This window comes from Polistes dominula, unplaced genomic scaffold, assembly GCF_049000335.1.
Source record: "Polistes dominula isolate Pdom_NZ unplaced genomic scaffold, Pdom_raw_medaka contig_12, whole genome shotgun sequence".
Classification (NCBI taxonomy): domain Eukaryota; kingdom Metazoa; phylum Arthropoda; class Insecta; order Hymenoptera; family Vespidae; genus Polistes; species Polistes dominula.
This window is the reverse complement of record NW_028301116.1, coordinates 3,281,274-3,300,358: the sequence shown is the minus strand read 5'-3', so window position 1 is coordinate 3,300,358 and position 19,085 is coordinate 3,281,274. Positions and strand designations below refer to the sequence as shown.

Sequence of the window (19,085 nt, the reverse complement as noted above, 5' to 3'; positions counted from 1 at the left end):
ATTTATAATAATATAAATATCTGAAAAGAATAATATCATTTTCTAGAAAGATCAATAATTTATTTCTAAACGATACGTTTAAATATAACATAGATTTTATATAAAGAGTATTTATTATATCCTACTTAAACACTATATATGTAATACATATATATAATATATATAATTATAACCTAATTCTTATATATAATTTTAAAAAAATCAAGAATTATTTTTATTACAAAACATAAAAATCAAATTAAAAAAAAATACTTTTTTAATCCTTGATAGACGTTTAGATTTAACCTTATCAAACGCTTATCACCTTTCATGTGACAAGGTTAGTTTTATCAGAAAAGTTGATGTGCTAACGTCTACTAGAGGATTAATCAAGTGAACATATTGTTAATATCGCTCAATTCCTGGAATTGGAAATTGGCAAGAAAAGGTTTCAATTTCAGTTTTTAATGCAGCAACTTTAGCTTTAATATCAGGGTCAGTATTCAGTACTTTCTTAAAGTCAACAAGTTTGGGTCCAGATATTTTTGTTATTTCTTTAGATAATAGTAATCCTAGAAACAAGAAAAAGCATAATATAACATTATATAACATTAAGCAAATTATTATATGATTAGGATAAAATTACTTTGTCAATAATACAAACAAAATAGAAAATGAATTTACCTTTATGTATAAAGTCTGCGACTTTTTCAATGTCTTTTTCTTTGAGGCCACGCGTAGTCAGTGCTGGTGTTCCTAATCTAATACCACCAGGATTAAGCGCACTTTTATCACCAGGAACAGTATTCTTATTACATGCTATAGAAATTTCTTCTAAAATTTTTTCTGCCTTAGAACCCGTAATTCCAAAGGGCCTCAAATCTACTAATAACATATGAACATCAGTTCCTCCGGTACTAATCTTGTAACCAAAATCTTCTAAACATTTGCACAATCTCTTTGCGTTGGCAATAACTTGTTTTTGATAAGCAAGAAATTCAGGTGTTTTAGCTTGTTTCATTGTTGTAGCAATGCCAGCAATTGCATGATTATGAGGTCCACCTTGAAGTCCTGGGAATACTGATTGATTAATCCTATTTTCTAAATCATACATTATTTGTGTTCCATCCTTTTTTACACTTTTAACACCTTTTCTATAAAAAATGACACCAGCACGAGGACCTCTGTTTAAAAAAACAAAGAAATAAACATAAGTACAAAGTACATACACAAAAAATATAAATCACAAGTTGAATTACTATGATAAATGTTTTATTAATTAACCTTAAGGTTTTATGAGTTGTAGTGGAAACAACGTCACTATATTCAAACGGACTAGGAATTAAACCTGCTGCAACTAAACCAGAGATATGAGCCATGTCGCTAAACAGATAAGCATTGTTTTCATCTGCTATTTCTCTAAATTTTTTATAATCTAAACATCTGCTGTAACAAGATACTCCTGCTATAATAACTTTTGGTTTAAACAATTGCGCTTGCTCTGCTAATTTGTCATAATCAATAAAACCTGTTTCAGGATTAACTTTATAAGGCATGGATTCAAAGAAAATTGATGTTGCAGAGATCTTCTTGGTTGCAGTGAAAAATCCTAAAAATTAATAATAAAAATATGACAATTAATATAATTTATGAGAATATTAATATAAAATAAGTAATATAATTCCAACCATGTGTAAGATGTCCACCATCTGGAAGATCTAAACCCATGATACGGCCATGAGGTTCTAACAATCCTGTGTAGACCGCAAAATTAGCAGGACTTCCAGAATAAGGTTGTACATTGCATCCCCATTCTTCGGGATTTAAATTAAATGCTTCTAAAGATCTTTTCTGTGCTAATATTTCTATTTCATCAATGTATTCGTTTCCACCATAGTATCTAATATATGAATAATACCAAATTGGGTAAAGATCTTATTGATAAGATAGAATGAAATCTTAAGATAAAGAAGACGATGGATATGGAGAATAATAAGATACCTTTGTCCCGGAAGACCTTCGCTGTATTTATTATGAAGACAAGAACTTAAACATTGCAATACACTGAGAGATGTGAAATTTTCACTGGCAATCATTTCGAGACCAGATTCCTGACGTCTCTTTTCTTTTTCCATTAATTTAAATAATTCTGGATCAAGATCCCAGAGATTACCATACAAAATATCCGCCATTGTCTATAAATTACACGTATAAACAGAAATAAAATAAATAATTAAACAATTTTCACAAAATTGAAGAAAAATTCTTCAATAATACCACACACGTGTGCAGAAGATGAAAATAAATGGAAGAAAAATAAATTACAAATTTTAATAGATATTAACAATTTGAAAGCTTAACGTTGAATGCCAATCTTATTTATTAATCTTCTTATATGAATATAAAAAGTTCAATAAGTTAAAGGAACGATAACCTTTGGTACAGTTTAACAACTTAATCATCAGCCACTCGTTACAAAATGTATTTTCAAAAGGCCTCCACATATATAAATATCTTCTAAGTATAAGGATGTAAATGAAGAATATTTTTTTCTACATTTGCTATTCGTCATTTCTGATGGATCTACCATGCATAGATCGTTTGAAAAAAAAAGGCGCGAATTTTTTTCAAAAATCGTTTTTTTTTTCGATACTCAATAAATAATACTGACAAAAAATTTATAACAAAAACTAAAAAATTGAAAAAAGAAGAAAAACGTTGATTTCTTACTTGTTGATTAGGAATGCCACAGGTGGTCGTACAAGTGGTGACATGAAAACTCCTGTGGAAACTGCCATAGATGCCAAAGAGGTGTTTTTGAATACACTCAACGTCATTCTTTATGACGTAATTAATAAATAGTTTATTGTTAATAAATTTAAGACCTTGGCGACTTAAATGAAACCACGTTCGAAGCATTTTCACAAAAATATATTTAATTTAATTAATAAATATCGAAATCAATAAAATAATGAATGCATAAGTGTTTCTTCGGTCAACACAGTTGAAATATCAAAATAAATGAATTTTTACAGTACATATGCTTCATTCAAAGGTGATCCACTTCTAATAAAAATGTAACTTCTTTTATCTAAATTAGATAGCCTATAAGATAACCTACACTAGAGTTCGTTGATCACATGTGAAGAGAAGAAAAATAAATTTCAAATATTACGTCTTATTTGTGAGTATGCGTATAGGGGATACCTATGCTCGTTAAAATTTTTCTTGTTCCGTATCAAGTTTTTCCATTTAACTTCTAACTCTATCTCTAATAAACCTTTCTCTATCTACTTTCTTTATTACCTAATATTTACTCCATCCAACGTCAAGTACAACCAATCGTTTAAATTACTAACCCGTATTTCTATATATATATATACATAAATGGAAAGAACATGTTTCCTGCTTTAATCCTAAATTCATTCATTTGATTTTTTCATTCAGATAAGAATCTACTCAAATTTGATGTGATAACGTACATAAATGTATACCATACTTATACATGTGTTATACTGAAGTATCGACTTATTCATGTTATTCGTAAACGTTATCGATTTAAATGAATACAAAAATATTTGCAATATTCAAATTAATTTTTATCTTAAACATATTATCAAGTTGATATAAAAAATATGATCAATAAAATTTGTTAAATAAACGATCTATTGTATTACTATGTGAATATTATTCGATCGTGCAAGATCGATTTTTTTCGCATGTATTCGTCTAACGCGAAAGTCAATTTGAAAGTAGTACACATTCTCTATATGCATATGTAAGATCATTGATTACTATAATTTCCTTTGTTGATTTTCCAGTTTGGTCGGTTTTTAATGAATATTTTTTGTCGCAATACCAACACAACATTTTCTTCTACTTACGTCAAGATATTAGCTTACATATGATACTCGTTATCATATAACTTTCAATGCGGGAGGTCTTAATATTTATAAGTGTTTTTTATGTTGTTTTTCATTTTTTTTTATTTCTACACATGATAACCATAACCATTTTATTATTTATTGCGAATATATCGTATTTTATGAAATCACATTCCTATGTCATAGATTATCGATCAATATACGTAATCATAAAGTATATTATGCTAATCCCAAAAATAAGTATTAGCAAATACTTCCCATTAAATATTGTACCTTAACCCTTTAGCCTACAATCACGTGGTACTTCATTCAGAACAAATGTAAACAAAAAACGAGTTAGACACGTGGTTCAATTGTTCCTCAGTACACATGTCATAAGATGCATATATTTAGCACAAGTTTGAGCACACGATTTTTAAGATCTTATCACACAAATGATAAGATTTGTAATTTAAGATAAAGATAATCTATTGATTCTACTAATCGCTAATACGGTATAGTATCTAATACTTGATTTTAATAATGAAATCAGTTTATATAAAACATGGATTAATAATCCACAGTGGGAATTCACTGTAAAACTGTATTAAGCAATCGAGTAATCGGTCACATCTAATAAAAAGCGAACAATACAACCAGAAGTATCTCAAAAATCCCCTTTTCTTTTGTTTCTTCTATCTAGTAAAGTAAAAAATTATCGATAAGATTAACAATGAGTTGTTCTCACGCTCATGTAAGAAAGAAACAACTCCTCATCGTGAATGCATCAGCTCAGGATTTATGCTAAGGATTTTTCAAAATATACTACAGAAATGATTCTGTGAAGTTATGATCTTAATGCATCTTCCATCTTGAATTTGTTATTTATAGAATGCAATGAAATAATTCACTCATGAGAAACTATTTATAGAATTTGTTATCTAGTGTTTTATCAAAGAATTGAACGATTTACTAATGATAAGGATCTGTATATATGTATGTATACAGCAAGATTAATCAGCATGATCAGGAGACAAACAACGTTAATAAATCCAATTTCAATGGATAATCGAGACTAGAGTGGAATTATTTAAAATACGTTTTTACAAAATAAGATTTTGTCTGTTTATTTTTTTGTTTTTATAACATAAATATCTATGTTTTTATGTATATATGTATATGTTTAGAACTTCTCTTTGTACTGATGACGTACATTGTATTACTATTTTATCATTTAATATTTTAATTTAATTTGTAATCAACAAATTGAATATTTGTAACAAATGCAAGTAAATAGACAGATTATTTACTTAAATAAGACCATATAATTATAAATAATTGTATATACAAATACAATGATTAATACGTAATCTTTCTTTTATGAATTAAGTTTCTTTTTTATGTACACATTTTCGCAATCAACAGCACATGGTTTTTGTTTCTTATGATGGATATCACACACATTCCCATTCATATTATTATTTGTGCCTACGTTGCTTAATGACTTTAGTAATTACCCGAGAATTTATATTCGCTTTCGTGCTCCTTTATAATTTCAGAAACAAATTTCGCAGCATTTGGTTCTTTCAATTTAATTAATATATCATGTAATTGCTGAAGAGAAACGTCACCTTGTATCTAAAAAAAAACAAAAAAAAAAAGAAAAACAATTTTAAAAATTAAAAAATCATAAATAAATTGGTACTAAAAAAATAATAATAATAGGGATTAACTTACATCTATATAGTTTAAAATTAACAAAGTTGGACTTAAACTGTTTAAGCGCGCTGTATCTATAAGAAATTCAATGTCTAGATGTTTAGCTAATTTTTTCCAAGCTGTTGATTTTTCTAAAACTAGAGCAAATTTTCGTTTATCCTCGTTACTCAACCAACTTTTTCTTATATCCTCATCCAATATTTCTTCTTTTGTAATAATAGCTAAATTATTATCATTTTCTGTATTTTTATCATGAGCCTTAAGAACTTGTAAAATCTGTAAAAAAAAAAATGTACAAATACAATATTTCCAATCCTTCAACTATATTAGAAATATTTATATATAAACATTTTTATGACTTAGCACAGACTTCTGGCTTATTCGTCGCTAAATCAAAGGATGTCTGTCCAAGTTTTTCTTCACTTTCTTCTTCTGAGTCTACTTCACTCTTTATCTTAACAACTTCACCTTCCTTTTCCTTTTCTGTGTCTACTTCACTCTTTATCTTAACAATTTCACCTTCCTTTTCCTTTTCTGTGTCTACTTCACTCTTTATCGTAATAACTTCATCTTCTTTTTCCTCAGACTGGTTTTCAGTCTCTTCAATCTGCAAATATGTGGTTTATTACTTTAACAATAGATTTTACATCCTAAATTTTTGAAATAAAATATTCTTACAAAAAATTATTATGTATAATTCATATATAGATATATTTACATACATTTTCTGATTTTATAATAGAATTATTCTGAATATTTGGATCTGCTCCATATTCCATTAATAATTTACATAATTCTTTTGCTCTTGTTCCGGCATATGCTACTGCAATATGTAATGCTGTATTTCCAGTAAAGTTAGTCTTGTTTACATCAATGCTAGTCTGTCAAAATGATACGATTAAATATTATATATATCTAACATATTATTATTAGATAGATATCGAAAATATATTTTTTATGTTAATTTATGTATATATTAATCTTACGTTTTTCAATAAAAATTCAACGATTTCTTTATGACCTCCTTCAACTGCTATATGTAATACACTACGGCCATACGATTTATCCGTATTATTTACATTAGCACCTGCTCGAATAAGAGAACATACAGCATCATATGAACCTGCTTCAGCAGCAAGTAGTAAAGGTGTCCATCCAAGATCTGTGTAACCTTCCGTATTAATTAATTTACTAGATAATAACGTATCAACACATTCCGCGCCATTATGTACTGTAATAAATATGAAAAAAAAAACATAGGATATATGCATTTGAAGTAAATATGATTATATATTGTGTGTAGATTATATTATATATATATATATATATTTCTTATAGCACTTACTTTTTACAGCAACATGTAATGGAGATAAACCTCGGTCATCACATGTATTTGGATCTGCACCAAGTTCTAATAATGCTTTTATGATAGCTGGTTGATTTTGCAATACTGCATAATGTAATGGTGTCTAATTTGTTAAATGAAAACAAAACTCATATAATATAAATAATCAGTATAAATAATTAAATATTAGATTATTAAATGAATTTTAGTTTAGTATGAAATAAAAACATACATTGCCTGTACTGTTTTGAATATTTATAACTGTTTCATATTCTGAATCAATCCCCGTAAGTATCAAAATATATTTGAAAATGTCAAATTGACCATGACGAAGAGCTACATGTAATGGTGAATCACCAAAAGTAGAACGATGCATGAATAAATTTTTTAATTGTTTTTTTACTAGGATTAATTTCTCCATTTGCTTCATTCATTCCTGAATTAATAATACTAATGGCTTCCATAAAAATATCCTTGGCAAACATGGTATCATCATCCGACTGTTAAAAATAATACAAATATATATTAATGTAAATAGTATAATGTATAAAGACATAAGTGCTTGAAAGAGAATAAAGAAATGGCAGTCCTCGCTGAGATGTAATTACGTATACGCATCGTTATTAAATTAATTTAAGATCATATTTTAATTAGTTAGTTTAATTACGTTTGTAATTAATGACTTACTTTTTTTGTAGAAGATGCACCATCAGATGTAAGCACTCCTTCTTCACTATTAGCTACTAGATGCGTATACACTAAAATTAAATCGTATTAAAGAATTTCTTACGTACAGATAAATCATGAAACATTAAATAGGCACATATTTATTAATAACTTACTATCTAGGTCTATATTGTTAACAAACTGACGTAATTCTGCAGATGAACAACCTTCCGAAAAGATTTTTTTAATTCGTTAGAAATTTCTCGGCTATCGTTCAATTTTAAAAAAGAATCGTTTCTTTCCACAGTAGGCAAAAATTGTGACAATTCTGTACTATTTGAATAAGACATACGTGGCCTTTTTCTTCCTGTAAAAAATAAAAACAAAAAGAAATAAATTAAAATTATATATTCAATCAGCATCATGAAAACAATTACTAACGACATCATAGAAAGAGAGCTTTTCTTTTTTTGGCGGGGAAGCTCTTCAGAAAACAAAATACGAATGTCACTGTGCATGACTTAAAACTACACTTTGGCATTACTTGACTTGTTGTTTTTTGTTTAATAAACAGTATTTTTTACAAATATGTATATTCGAAATATATTTCTAATAATAAATGTAAATACCTAGACTTCTGTCACTTGGTTTATATGTAAATTTAACAGCTTCTGAATAATCATTGTCACTTGGTCGTTCTAACTTTACAAAAACTTCTTTTGATGAAGTAATATTTATGTCTTTATATGGCGGAGTGCTAGAATATAAAATTAGATATTTTAGAGATAAACATTACCATTACTAATTTCGTATAAGGGAATTTTTACATACCGAAATACAATAGCATATTGATGATGTACATCTAATTCAGTAAAGCGGCCATAATCGCACCAGACTTCATGATCATCTTCATCCAATTCAAAAAATTTGACTTTGATATTTTCTAAAAACAAAAATTAAATAAATTTAATGCATTTTTCATTATGATGTGTTATTGTTTTTTAATGACGGAAACAAAAGTGTTTGTTTACTTTTTCCAACTTTTTCTACTAGCATAAATACTTCTTCTCCGCCTTCGCAAGAACTTGTAAATTTGTCAATTCTACAGATTTTCAGCTCACCAGTAAGAGCACTTTCTAAAAGAATAAAAATTATACAAATAAACTTACTATATTATACAAATATGAAAAAGATAAATTACATTATTTTTTATTATAATACTTACTAAGATTATTAATTGGATTAGAGTAAACAGGCTGTGTAATTGGCACCATAACATTATTTGCATCTAAAATAAAAGCTTGAAAGCATAAAGATACGCTATTAAGATTTAATGATTTTTGATAAATTTCTGCATCAGCTTTAATCTGTAAAAATAAATATTTATTTTATTACTCATGCGGGAATAGTATATTACTCACCTAGGGAGGTAAAGTAAGAAATGTCTCAGAGTACAAGTAATTGGTGGCCGAGGCGAAGCCGAGGTCAACAAACATGTGCTCTGAAGCTTTCTTATTTACTGCCCATGGTGAGTATACATTTTTTCTGCTCGACGTAGGCGGAAAGCGGCAACTTTGTTTTGAACAGCGGGAGAAAAGTTGACGCTTTTCGCCCGGAGGGAAGAAAAAGTACTATCTTTGCGGTCGCTATTGGGGTCGAGAAGACGCTGTTTGCCTACTTTACAATTTGAGTGCGAAAAGTTTACTTGTCCTCACCCAAATTATACTTAGCACACGCACATTGACGACAAAAAAAAGACAATCAAAGTGTCAATGTTGTAGGCGATAAGATTAATATGTAGTTCTTTCTTTATTTTATTTCTTGTTTAAAAACGCTATCTTAGACGATAAGATTAATATTTAGTTCTTCATTTATTTTATTTCCTATTTGAACACGCTATTGATCTTGTTGAAAGGAAACTCCACTCGGAAATTGGGGGGGAAACGATATTCCGTTGTTTAAAAAAAAGCGAAGTTCCGTTATGCATGATTTCACTACGATCTTTATCAAAAACAAAAGCTGTACCCATCAGTTGACTATGGGGGAGGATCCTTCTGCTATTGGTCGATAGTATTCAAAATCTCCTTCCCTCTCCAAAGGGGTGTTACTCATTTATGATATAAATATGTGAGAGCTTTAGTTTTTGAGTTCCTTAGTCTCTATCAGTTTTTAATCTGTATCAGTCTGTATATCTGTTTGTCTGTATCGGTTCCTTAGTTCATAGTTCTCAATTTAATAATTATACTTTCAGTCTGCTATATTCGTCTGCGTATTTTATTAATCAGTTTATCAGTTTATTAGTCAGTCAGTCAGTCCGTTTTATATTTATAATTCTTTTGTATTCTGTATTTTTGTAACAACGCCTTTTTTTTGTAAACCTTTATAAATACTGCTCGACATCACATCATCATAATTTAATAAACTATATTATATCATCATCTTCAGTTAGTTATATTTCTTTGTCTGAACCCCACAATATCAAAGAAGTGAAGTTGACATTTAAATAAAATAATTTAAATAAGAAACATGACTGATAATCCCCACTTGATTCTGAAAACTGATGATGAAGATAGTGATAAAAGAGATGATGAAAGTGAGTCTATACCGCCTGAAATTATTGAAAGAGCAAATGAGGTGATCAATAATCTAACTCCTGCAACATCACGATCAAAATATGAATCGGCATACCGAAAATTTATGTTGTGGCGAACAGCAAAACGGATTACAAGTTTTTCTGAAGCGGTTTTTTTAAAGTATTTTAGTGAACTTTCCGAAACCCTCTTGCCGTCAAGTTTATGGGCGAAATATTCAATGTTGCGAAGCATGGTTGATATTAAGCACAACCTCAATATATTCAATTATTCAAGATTAATTGCTTTTTTAAAGCAAAAGAATAAAGGTTTTAAGAGCAAGAAAGCTAGAACATTGAGTCCTGAACAAATTGACCGATTCCTGCGTGAAGCTCCAGACCGCGAATTCTTGGCTACAAAGGTTGTTAAATTAATTAAATATTTTAATGTGATCTATGAATCAATCTTAATTGGAATTTTTTAATAACAGGTTGCTTTAATTTTTGGGGTGCTAGGTGCATGTCGGCGAAAAGAATTGTGTAACGTAATGATGGATGATATACAAGATAAAGGTGACATGCTATTGGTAAAAGTTCCGGACACTAAAACTGGCAAATCTAGATCATTCATAGTGACGAACGAATTTTACGATATTTATAAAAAATATGCCAAATCACGTCCTACCAACTTAAAAACAAAAAGATTTTTTATTAGTTATCGAAACGGTAAATGTACGACTCAAAACATCGGCATCAACACTTTTGGTGGTATGCCGAAAAAATAGCAACGTTTTTGAAGTTGGCAAATCCAGAAACTTACACTGGACATTCCTTTAGAAGAAGTTCAACTACTTTGTTGGCTGATTCTGTTGCTGATCTTCTTATCATAAAAAGACACGGAGGATGGAAATCGAGTTCTGTTGCTGAAGGCTACATCGAAAATTCCGTGGACAACAAAAAACGAATCGGTCAACAAATCGTAGCTACTATAACTTCCAGGCCGTCTACTTCAATAGCTCAGCAGCCACAAATTGATGTAGCTAATGAACCAGCAAGAGAAGCACCGATCGACATTGGAGTAAAAAACAAGAACAATTTGAATTTTGAAATTTTGAATACGGTCCCATCAACAAATTTCCAAAATTTAAATATCTCGTTTTCAAATTGTTCGAACTTAACAATTTATTTAAACGGTAGTAAAACTAATTAAAAAATGTTGTTTAATTTGTACTTGATTGTTCGCAATTTGTATTAATGTGTTGTATTAGTGTTTGATTGTTAAAAAAATAAATTTACTTAAAATTTTTTAACTTTTTCAGTATTGTTTTGTGGAAAGGGGGGCTCCGCCTCCCAACCCCCGCTGGGGCTCTGCCCCTGGACCCCAATGATGTACCAAATATGTCCTCGCATTCGTAATAAAAAATAGTATGTGCAACTAGTGCGAAGTTGGCAATCGACAACTTGTCGCACTAGTTACACAATATGCTATTTTCAATTTTAATTTATATTATAAAAAATGTTTTAAGAATTCATATGTCAATATTTCAAAAGATAAATCTACAACGTTGTAAAAAATAGATTAAATGTACGCAGAATAATTTTTTCAAATAAAATTTTCATTTCAGATTTATCTTTTGAAGTATTGATATACATTGATAAATCATCCTATATAATATAAATGAAATAATTATATTACTATGAAATTATTCATACCTGTACTTCATCACGCATCGAAATAATAGCATTAACATTTTTCCTTCTACGTTTTTCTAGTAACTCCATTTTAAGTTTTCGTATAAGCTCATCTTTAACATGTCTTTTTGCTGTATGTATTATACCCATTCCATAAAATCTACAAAATATTGAATACAGAAAATATATAATAAAATTTGATGAGACAAACACATATGGAAATATTTTGTATTAACATACATAGCAGTATATCCATTTTCTTGAGAAACTTCTATCTCATGGGGATCATCTCGATCTTTTTGCCCATTTCTTCTGATCAAATGATGAGCATGTGGAATTCTTGGTCTTTTGTCATCTGATGTAACCACTGTACAACGTATTATTGCTTTCTCACGAAAATTTCTTAACTACAAAAAAATTTGATAATCTTATTAAATCTTATTTAAAGTAAAATGCTATAAATTTAATTAATTAAATTAATATTTTTGCTACAAAATGAATTATACTTACTTCAACTGTAGGAGCACCCTTTTTATTAGCTATTACGCTATTTGCACTTAAAGTTCCATGTGTACCAATCATTTCAGATTTATAACGAAATCTAAATTTTTCTACCGGTTGTTCTAATATCACAATATGTGGTACACCTACAACTAATTTGAATAAGGAAAATTTTATTTATTATTGTTTAGAATATACTTAATATCATATATTGTTATTAGATTACTTTAAAATAAACAAAAAAAAATATATATATATATATATATATACCAGTGTAATTATCTAACAACAAATATGTAGGCATATGTGATGGTGATGAAGTAGTAGACATAGGTGAACCAGAATTGAAATTGAATTGACAATCTATAGGATTGTTGTAAAGACTCATTGCATTAGTGCTGCTAATTAACATTGGATCTGAATAAAAAAAATATATATATTTCATTAGTCTACAAAAAAAAGTTTCATTCGTTATATATTTAAATGCAGATTGCAATCATAAAGATAATTTCAAAACAAAATATGAAATATGAATTAATCCTTAACGGTCAATAATAATTCTTTAAATGTTTGCCTCTAAGAAGACAGGACAATTGCTAAATTTGTATAAAACAAATTTACATTAAAAACAAAGTTACATTAAAAACTAAATTCTTGATATATTTTTACAAATGGGGCCTTGTGCATATTTTTCTATGGCATAAATATTATGTTTCTACATTAAAGCATTTCTTCTTAAAATTCTGATCACATGTAAATATAAGCCTTAAAAAATGATACAATTACCATTTCCATAAATACCATAATCCTGCTGGCCATCAAATTCTTCTTTCATCATGTAGTTTTCATATATTTCCGGCATTTTTAAATGCAATAATTGAAGAAATATATAAATCCTGAAATATTCAATTTCTTCCACAAAAACCACTAACTTTCAAAACCCTAATTCTATATTTTATTCCTATATCCAAATGAACAGGCAACATGCAGAAACAAACGATTGCAATCTTTCAATGGTTTCGTCAAACGGCACATGATTTACTCACCAAACATATTGAAATACTGATTCATTTCTTTACTGCGCCAACAAAATAACCTTGATAAAATATCAGGAGGTTTTTCCCCGTCAGTTACTAATACAAACAATCAATCTCGTGTATGATCTGGGTTTTCACGAGCACAACCGTACACTCAATGTTCAGTGCCTTGAGCTTAGAAGAATTTTTAAACTAATTGCACTTTTTAACACTAAAATTAAATTAAATGTTTTTTTATTTAGTCGATTATAATAAGTATACATATATAAATATTATATATAATAAGAAAATTTATATAATATATAGATAATACTTACATATACAATATATAGATAAATTTCATTTAGTTATACAAAAGTAAATAAAATATTCTTAATTATGAATCATTTATAATATTTAAATAATATGTCAAAAAATAATTATATTGTAAATAAAAAGTATAAGTAATATATTTAAAGCATTTACTCTACAATGAAACTGAATTTATATTGTAACTGAATTTTTTGAAAGTTTTTTTTTTTTAATCTACGATGCTTCGTGTATACTATCATATATTAAAGTAATAATCAGATTCAATAAAATATATTAGTTTCTAAAATGAAAATATTTAAAAATGATCGATTTAGTATTCATAGTTCCATTGTTGATTTTTTTTATCCTTGTTTTTACCTAGAATTTTTTTTTTGTATATAACACTGGAAATTTTCCAACATGCAGAAGTACTTTTGTCTTTATGTCGATAAATTACCAACAGAGTTTAATGAACAAACAAAGAATATAGGATTATATAGAACATCGGAAGTCCACTTTTCATGCAAAAAATGTATCTTTGTTAGCACCGGGATCACCAATGGGCGATAGTAAAAAAAATATTTTGGAATAATCGAGCTCTATAATAATTAACTAAAAAAATTAAGATTCAATGACATGTATATTTATTATGTAACTTAGATAATATAATAATTATGGTAAAAAACACGCGTTATTAAAATAGACTTGAGACTGTAGTTGCGTGGTTATTTCGATCGAAACGCGCTTAGCGACGAAAATTGGTACTTGTCAAGCAGGGCAGCCACGATATTCTATTTTTTGATAATATTGTACTATTCTTTGATAGATTGTATTATCATCGCGTTAAGTATCTACTATCGCCCACTGGTGGTCCCGGTGCTAACTAAGATGACTTTTTTACACCGATGGATGCAGTACCGTTCACTGTTAAGATTTTAAGTAGAACATAGATAAATTAATATGGACATGTCATGGGTGTAGTGGGGATTAATATCGTAATGCTTTAACACTTAAATAAGGAAAAGGCACAGTGTCAAACAGTATATAACTTTAATTCATTACAACATCAACAACACTTTCACAATTCTGTTTTAACAGACATAAATCACTAATATGTCTAATAAAAATAAAAAGATTGGTATCGTCGGCAGGTAAATAAATTTTCAAATTTAAATTAATTAATCTAATTAATATATGAATTTATACAAAATTAGCTTTATTTTAATTTATAAATTGATTAATATAAATTAATAGAATATTTAAATACGACATAGTAAAAATAATTCTTTGTTTTAAATTTTCCCACGTTAGGAATTGTTTTGATAATAGAAATAAACAATTTTTAATTCATTCAATACACGATCGATATTATACTTTATGTATAATAATTTGAATGTTTTTAAGTAAAATAAATAGAAAAAAAAGTTTAGAATTGTTTTATTGATTTCTAAGAAAGACAATTACGTTACCTTGATTCTTTTTTTTATTTCTTGTTGACTGCATGTAATGATTCTATTTAAATTCGTCATTCGCATACCTTTAACTTCCTGTATCTATACGATATTTATTTAATTCAGTCACAATTACAAGAAAAAAAAATTTTAAAGTTAAGAAAATTATGTAAAAAACACTTGTTACTTTTACCGAATAAATAACTAGAAATTCGTTACGGTATATTTTTTTCGGAGATAAGATAATGAAATAGAGTAGTAAACATTATAAGATTAATTCTTCGTTTCATAAATTTTATATGCCATACACAACGTGTATGCATATACATATATACCTACATACATACATACATAATATTTGTATGTATGCGTGACTTAATCATGCATAATATAATTTACAATTTATCACATCGTATTATTTGCGATAATATAAAATTTGGAACTATCGATTTAAATTTATACTATATAATAATATTATATAATATCTTATATATCTTAATATTATAATTATTTATATATAATATTATATATTTATTAATTATTTATTATATATATATATATATATTTTTTATATATTTTATTACGTGTACATTAAAATATAAATGCAATTTTGTATGCAAATTTTCAGCGGTTTAATCGGCCGCAGTTGGGCAATGCTGTTTGCTAGCGTAGGATACCAAGTGACGATTTATGATGTTGTTAAAGATCAAATTACGAAAGCTCTAGAAGACATTAAAAATCAATTACAGAGCCTTGAAAGTGACGGTCTTCTTCGTGGTAATCTATCTGCCGCTCAACAACTACAACTTATTAAAGGTATAAAGTGATGTAACGTAAAAAAAGAAAATTATCCCATTGACGTAGTATATGTATAGAAAAAAAACTTGTTCAATTTTTAACTTTTATTTTTCGAACGTAAATACCGTATGATACGTGTTATCTCATTAATTTATATTATCTTTCACTTGGATAATAACATTGATACTTAATCGTATCGATTTATGTACTTCAAATAGTTAAAAATCATGTTGTTATATATATAGCTGTTATAACACATCTATAAAATGAGTTAAGATTAAGATAGACATACGTAAATAAAAAAAACAAATCTAGAATAAATAGAAGATAATCGTTGCAAGTAAAATCAGTAATTTTCCAATGTTTCTATTTTTTGAAGAAACATATGGAAAGTTTATTGATTTGTTTCATTGCAAAAATAATACAAAATAAGATTACTTACTTTTTCATTCAATTGATTTTTAATACAATTGTATATGCTGTAAATTAATATAAAAGTAATAATAAATTTGCTTAATAATTTTCAGGTTCATTAGATTTAGCCGAAACTGTAAAAAATGCTACGCTTATTCAGGAATGTGTACCAGAGAATTTACCATTGAAACAAAAAGTTTACAATCAACTTGATAGTGTCGTCGATGATAAAGTTATTTTATCATCCTCAACTTCGACATTCTGTCCTTCGCAATTTAGCGAGAAATTGAAACATCGTGATCAAGTAATTGTGTCTCATCCTGTAAGATTTCTTATTGATTATAAATTATGAATTTTGATTTATTTTAAATTGTGATATATTTAATAGAAATATTTAATGAATTTAGGTAAATCCACCGTACTATGTGCCTCTGGTTGAAATAGTCCCAGCACCATGGACTCGTCCCGAAATACCAAGTCAAACAAAAAATATTATGATTGAGATTGGACAAGCACCTGTTGTTCTCAGCAGAGAAATTCCTGGATTTGCATTAAATAGAATACAGTACGGTTCTCTCCAAATTTTGATATTCTTTTATGATAAATTATTATATCATTAATTTTCTAATAAACTTATTATTTAAAAAATCATTATTTTTTAGGTATGCAATTTTGAATGAAGCTTGGAGATTAGTAGCTGATGGTGTACTCAGTTCAAAAGATATGGATGCTGTAATGAGCGAAGGTCTCGGAATGAGATACGCATTTTTAGGTGCTTTTGAAGCTGCCCATCTTAATGCAGAAGGTACATATAGAAGCGTAAATAAATAAATATATAAAACTAAGATGTAATCTTTACTTATAGGTATGAAAAAGTATTGTGAGACATATAATAAAAGCATTTATGACGTAAGTATGACTTTCGGACCAGTACCAAAATTTGTTGGTGAAACAGCAGAGAAAATTAGTAATGAGTTAAACGAAATGTGTCCACTCGATAAATTACAACAACGACGTGCATGGAGAGATAAGGCGTTAACAAAGTTGGCAATCTTAAAAAAAGAATTAAACAAAGAAAAGTAAAGTTACAAATAGTAACACTCCAAATGTTCCACTATGTTAAAAATATAAAATATTTTGATGAAAATAAAATAAAGTGATTTTTATCATACTATGTGTATGCTCTTGAGATATGACTTCAACGTAAAACCGTTCTCTTTCACATAAATAATTAAAAATTAAAATGCACGAACTTTTTAACAATTATAGTAAGAATTGAGAATTTGTTTAAAAAAATAGAATTAAAAATTTTAATAAGAAACGATTACTTTATTCGTATGTCACAGAATAATTAACGTTTCCCACCAACACGAGGTGCAGATTTTTGCGTCACCTTTGCAGCCTTCTGTTTGGGTAAAGCCTTTGTTTTAGGAGGTGCAACAGCCTTCTTTGTGGCTTTTGCTGCTTTCTTCTGTTCTTTTGCTGCCCTGTAAGAATACAAAACCATTAATTTACGTATTAATACCATGTTTAAATAAATTAAATAATTAATTGTTTTGTATGAATCCGCAAAAGCCAGACAGTGTTATAATAATGCACAATTCTGGGTGAAGCAATCCACTTTTATTCTAAGACATTCTGAAATCTAACATGATATAAAGATCTTGTCAGAGGAACAGTTGTCTATAATGAAAACTATGTAGTAAACTTTATATTTTATCGTTTTAGAAAATCGAATTATACATACTTAATAGCTTGATCCCTTTGTGCTTTACGAATTTCTGGTTTCATATTACGTTTAGCCAAAATATCTGTAAGAGAAGCACCCACAATAGCACGTTGGAATTTTTGAGTGCGCCTTGTTCTTTTCTTGGCCTGTTCTTCTTCTTGACCCTTCTTGTGCTTTCGTCTGAATAATTCATGACAAATATATTATATAAATATTTAAATGAAACAAACATAAATCTAAAGAATAAATAAACATACCTATACAAAACGGTCCATGTAACTTTCCTAGGGTTACGTCTCATTAAGTGAGCGGACTCACATTTTGAATTAAGGAAAGTGAATGTCTACAAAAAAAGTGAGGTTATGCTTGAAGATAATAAATAATTTTTGTATAAAAATATAACTGTGTGAATGTGTATTATCATAAACAACAAATGCATACCGTAGTACTTAAAATTAATATTTTAATATTTATAATAATTCAAATAAATACAAATATACCTTTCCATCAACTTTGACCATGGTTTTACCATGGCCAGGATATATTTTATATCCACTATAAGCACAAAGACCAATCCTAAAAAGATTGACCACATATTAATAAAAATATTTTTTGTATTATCACTAATTATATACTTTAAATAAATTTAATAGGATTGCATTAAGTAAAATAGATACTTTTATACATAAATTTAACTTACTTCATTTTGAATATACACGATATGAAAGTTGAACAAAAATGGACGACTCCGACAATTTAAAGATATGTTCACGCAACAGCTCAGGGCAGCCAACAGAATAAATATTTAATAATCTAAAACATAATATCGAATTTTAGAAAATTTGTTTACACTAATAAAATTTGTTTATACTAATAAATAAAGCTTACTAAAGTTTATTTGTTCAATTATTATTTAAAATAATGCCTATAAATATTTAATCTAAATTATTAATATTAACAGTATAGAATAAATATTTACAAAGTTGTCTGTTTGATATGCAACTTCAGACTTCATAAAAGTCGCACATGCG

The 19,085-nt window shown here is 27.9% G+C and overlaps 5 protein-coding genes, 1 long non-coding RNA gene, 1 other non-coding gene and 1 pseudogene across 8 annotated transcripts; 3 read left to right on the top strand and 5 right to left on the bottom strand.

Annotated features, from left to right (window-relative positions):
• Positions 1 to 38: 38 nt before the first annotated feature.
• Positions 39 to 4,996, bottom strand: Shmt (serine hydroxymethyl transferase). Of its 2 annotated transcripts, none has more exons than XM_015321188.2 (6): positions 2,710 to 4,996; positions 1,981 to 2,174; positions 1,668 to 1,879; positions 1,264 to 1,588; positions 664 to 1,163; positions 39 to 551 (listed from the first exon to the last, which is right to left on the bottom strand). In XM_015321188.2, the coding sequence occupies exons 1-6, from the start codon at positions 2,896 to 2,898 to the stop codon at positions 385 to 387; spliced, it is 1,587 nt and encodes a 528-aa protein (XP_015176674.1). In that variant the 5' UTR covers positions 2,899 to 4,996; the 3' UTR covers positions 39 to 384. The 2 variants fall into 2 exon arrangements, with proteins under 2 accessions (XP_015176674.1, XP_015176683.1); XM_015321197.2 differs by lacking the exon at positions 2,710 to 4,996 and adding an exon at positions 2,414 to 2,546.
• On the top strand, positions 1,632 to 2,062 carry LOC107066549 (uncharacterized). The gene is made up of 2 exons (XR_001475746.2): positions 1,632 to 1,772; positions 1,877 to 2,062. It is a non-coding gene; the product is annotated as an uncharacterized LOC107066549 (long non-coding RNA).
• On the bottom strand, positions 4,517 to 4,699 carry LOC149031065 (small nucleolar RNA U3; annotated as a pseudogene).
• Positions 4,997 to 5,144: 148 nt separating the features above from the next.
• Rel (nuclear factor NF-kappa-B family member relish) lies at positions 5,145 to 13,589 on the bottom strand. Its single transcript, XM_015321278.2, is given in 21 exon segments — positions 5,145 to 5,480; positions 5,580 to 5,837; positions 5,932 to 6,168; positions 6,284 to 6,442; positions 6,548 to 6,792; positions 6,907 to 7,030; positions 7,139 to 7,307; positions 7,309 to 7,406; positions 7,594 to 7,664; positions 7,749 to 7,830; positions 7,833 to 7,939; positions 8,202 to 8,329; positions 8,404 to 8,515; positions 8,604 to 8,708; positions 8,798 to 8,939; positions 11,855 to 11,993; positions 12,074 to 12,240; positions 12,344 to 12,486; positions 12,605 to 12,751; positions 13,121 to 13,230; positions 13,381 to 13,589. Coding segments are annotated over 20 exon segments (2,841 nt in total). The 5' UTR covers positions 13,197 to 13,230; positions 13,381 to 13,589; the 3' UTR covers positions 5,145 to 5,348.
• LOC107066566 (uncharacterized) lies at positions 8,947 to 11,446 on the top strand. Its single transcript, XM_015321316.2, has 2 exons — positions 8,947 to 10,563; positions 10,633 to 11,446. Exons 1-2 carry the CDS (start codon positions 10,099 to 10,101, stop codon positions 10,924 to 10,926), a joined length of 759 nt encoding a protein of 252 aa, XP_015176802.2. The 5' UTR covers positions 8,947 to 10,098; the 3' UTR covers positions 10,927 to 11,446.
• A 1,020-nt stretch (positions 13,590 to 14,609) lies between the features above and the next one.
• On the top strand, positions 14,610 to 17,496 carry Had1 (beta Hydroxy acid dehydrogenase 1). Its single transcript, XM_015321329.2, has 6 exons — positions 14,610 to 14,813; positions 15,742 to 15,929; positions 16,439 to 16,647; positions 16,733 to 16,890; positions 16,988 to 17,130; positions 17,191 to 17,496. Exons 1-6 carry the CDS (start codon positions 14,776 to 14,778, stop codon positions 17,406 to 17,408), a joined length of 954 nt encoding a protein of 317 aa, XP_015176815.1. The 5' UTR covers positions 14,610 to 14,775; the 3' UTR covers positions 17,409 to 17,496.
• Positions 17,497 to 17,633: 137 nt separating this feature from the next.
• Positions 17,634 to 18,846, bottom strand: RpL24 (ribosomal protein L24). The gene is made up of 5 exons (XM_015321342.1): positions 18,755 to 18,846; positions 18,555 to 18,630; positions 18,312 to 18,397; positions 18,073 to 18,234; positions 17,634 to 17,812 (listed from the first exon to the last, which is right to left on the bottom strand). Exons 1-5 carry the CDS (start codon positions 18,757 to 18,759, stop codon positions 17,677 to 17,679), a joined length of 465 nt encoding a protein of 154 aa, XP_015176828.1. The 5' UTR covers positions 18,760 to 18,846; the 3' UTR covers positions 17,634 to 17,676.
• LOC149031064 (small nucleolar RNA SNORA79) lies at positions 17,880 to 18,010 on the bottom strand. Its single transcript, XR_016178122.1, has one exon. It is a non-coding gene; the product is annotated as a small nucleolar RNA SNORA79 (small nucleolar RNA).
• Positions 18,847 to 19,085: the final 239 nt, after the last annotated feature.

Bases quoted from the DNA above. Each gene is read 5' to 3' on its own strand.
- Shmt (XM_015321188.2), bottom strand. From the start codon at position 2,898: ATGCTTCGAACGTGGTTTCATTTAAGTCGCCAAGGTCTTAAATTTATT. The intron at 1,880-1,980 runs GTATCTTATTAT...TTCATATATTAG, and splicing joins GAAGGTCTTCCGGGACAAAG to ATACTATGGTGGAAACGAAT. The intron at 1,164-1,263 runs GTTAATTAATAA...TTTTTTAAACAG, and splicing joins ACAACTCATAAAACCTTAAG to AGGTCCTCGTGCTGGTGTCA.
- LOC107066566 (XM_015321316.2), top strand. From the start codon at position 10,099: ATGACTGATAATCCCCACTTGATTCTGAAAACTGATGATGAAGATAGT. The intron at 10,564-10,632 runs GTTGTTAAATTA...TTTTAATAACAG, and splicing joins GCGAATTCTTGGCTACAAAG to GTTGCTTTAATTTTTGGGGT.
- Had1 (XM_015321329.2), top strand. From the start codon at position 14,776: ATGTCTAATAAAAATAAAAAGATTGGTATCGTCGGCAG. The intron at 15,930-16,438 runs GTATAAAGTGAT...AATAATTTTCAG, and splicing joins ACAACTACAACTTATTAAAG to GTTCATTAGATTTAGCCGAA. The intron at 17,131-17,190 runs GTACATATAGAA...CTTTACTTATAG, and splicing joins TGCCCATCTTAATGCAGAAG to GTATGAAAAAGTATTGTGAG.
- RpL24 (XM_015321342.1), bottom strand. The intron at 18,398-18,554 runs GTATATTTGTAT...CTTTTTTTGTAG, and splicing joins TGGTCAAAGTTGATGGAAAG to ACATTCACTTTCCTTAATTC. The intron at 17,813-18,072 runs GTATGTATAATT...GTATTCTTACAG, and splicing joins CAAAGGGATCAAGCTATTAA to GGCAGCAAAAGAACAGAAGA.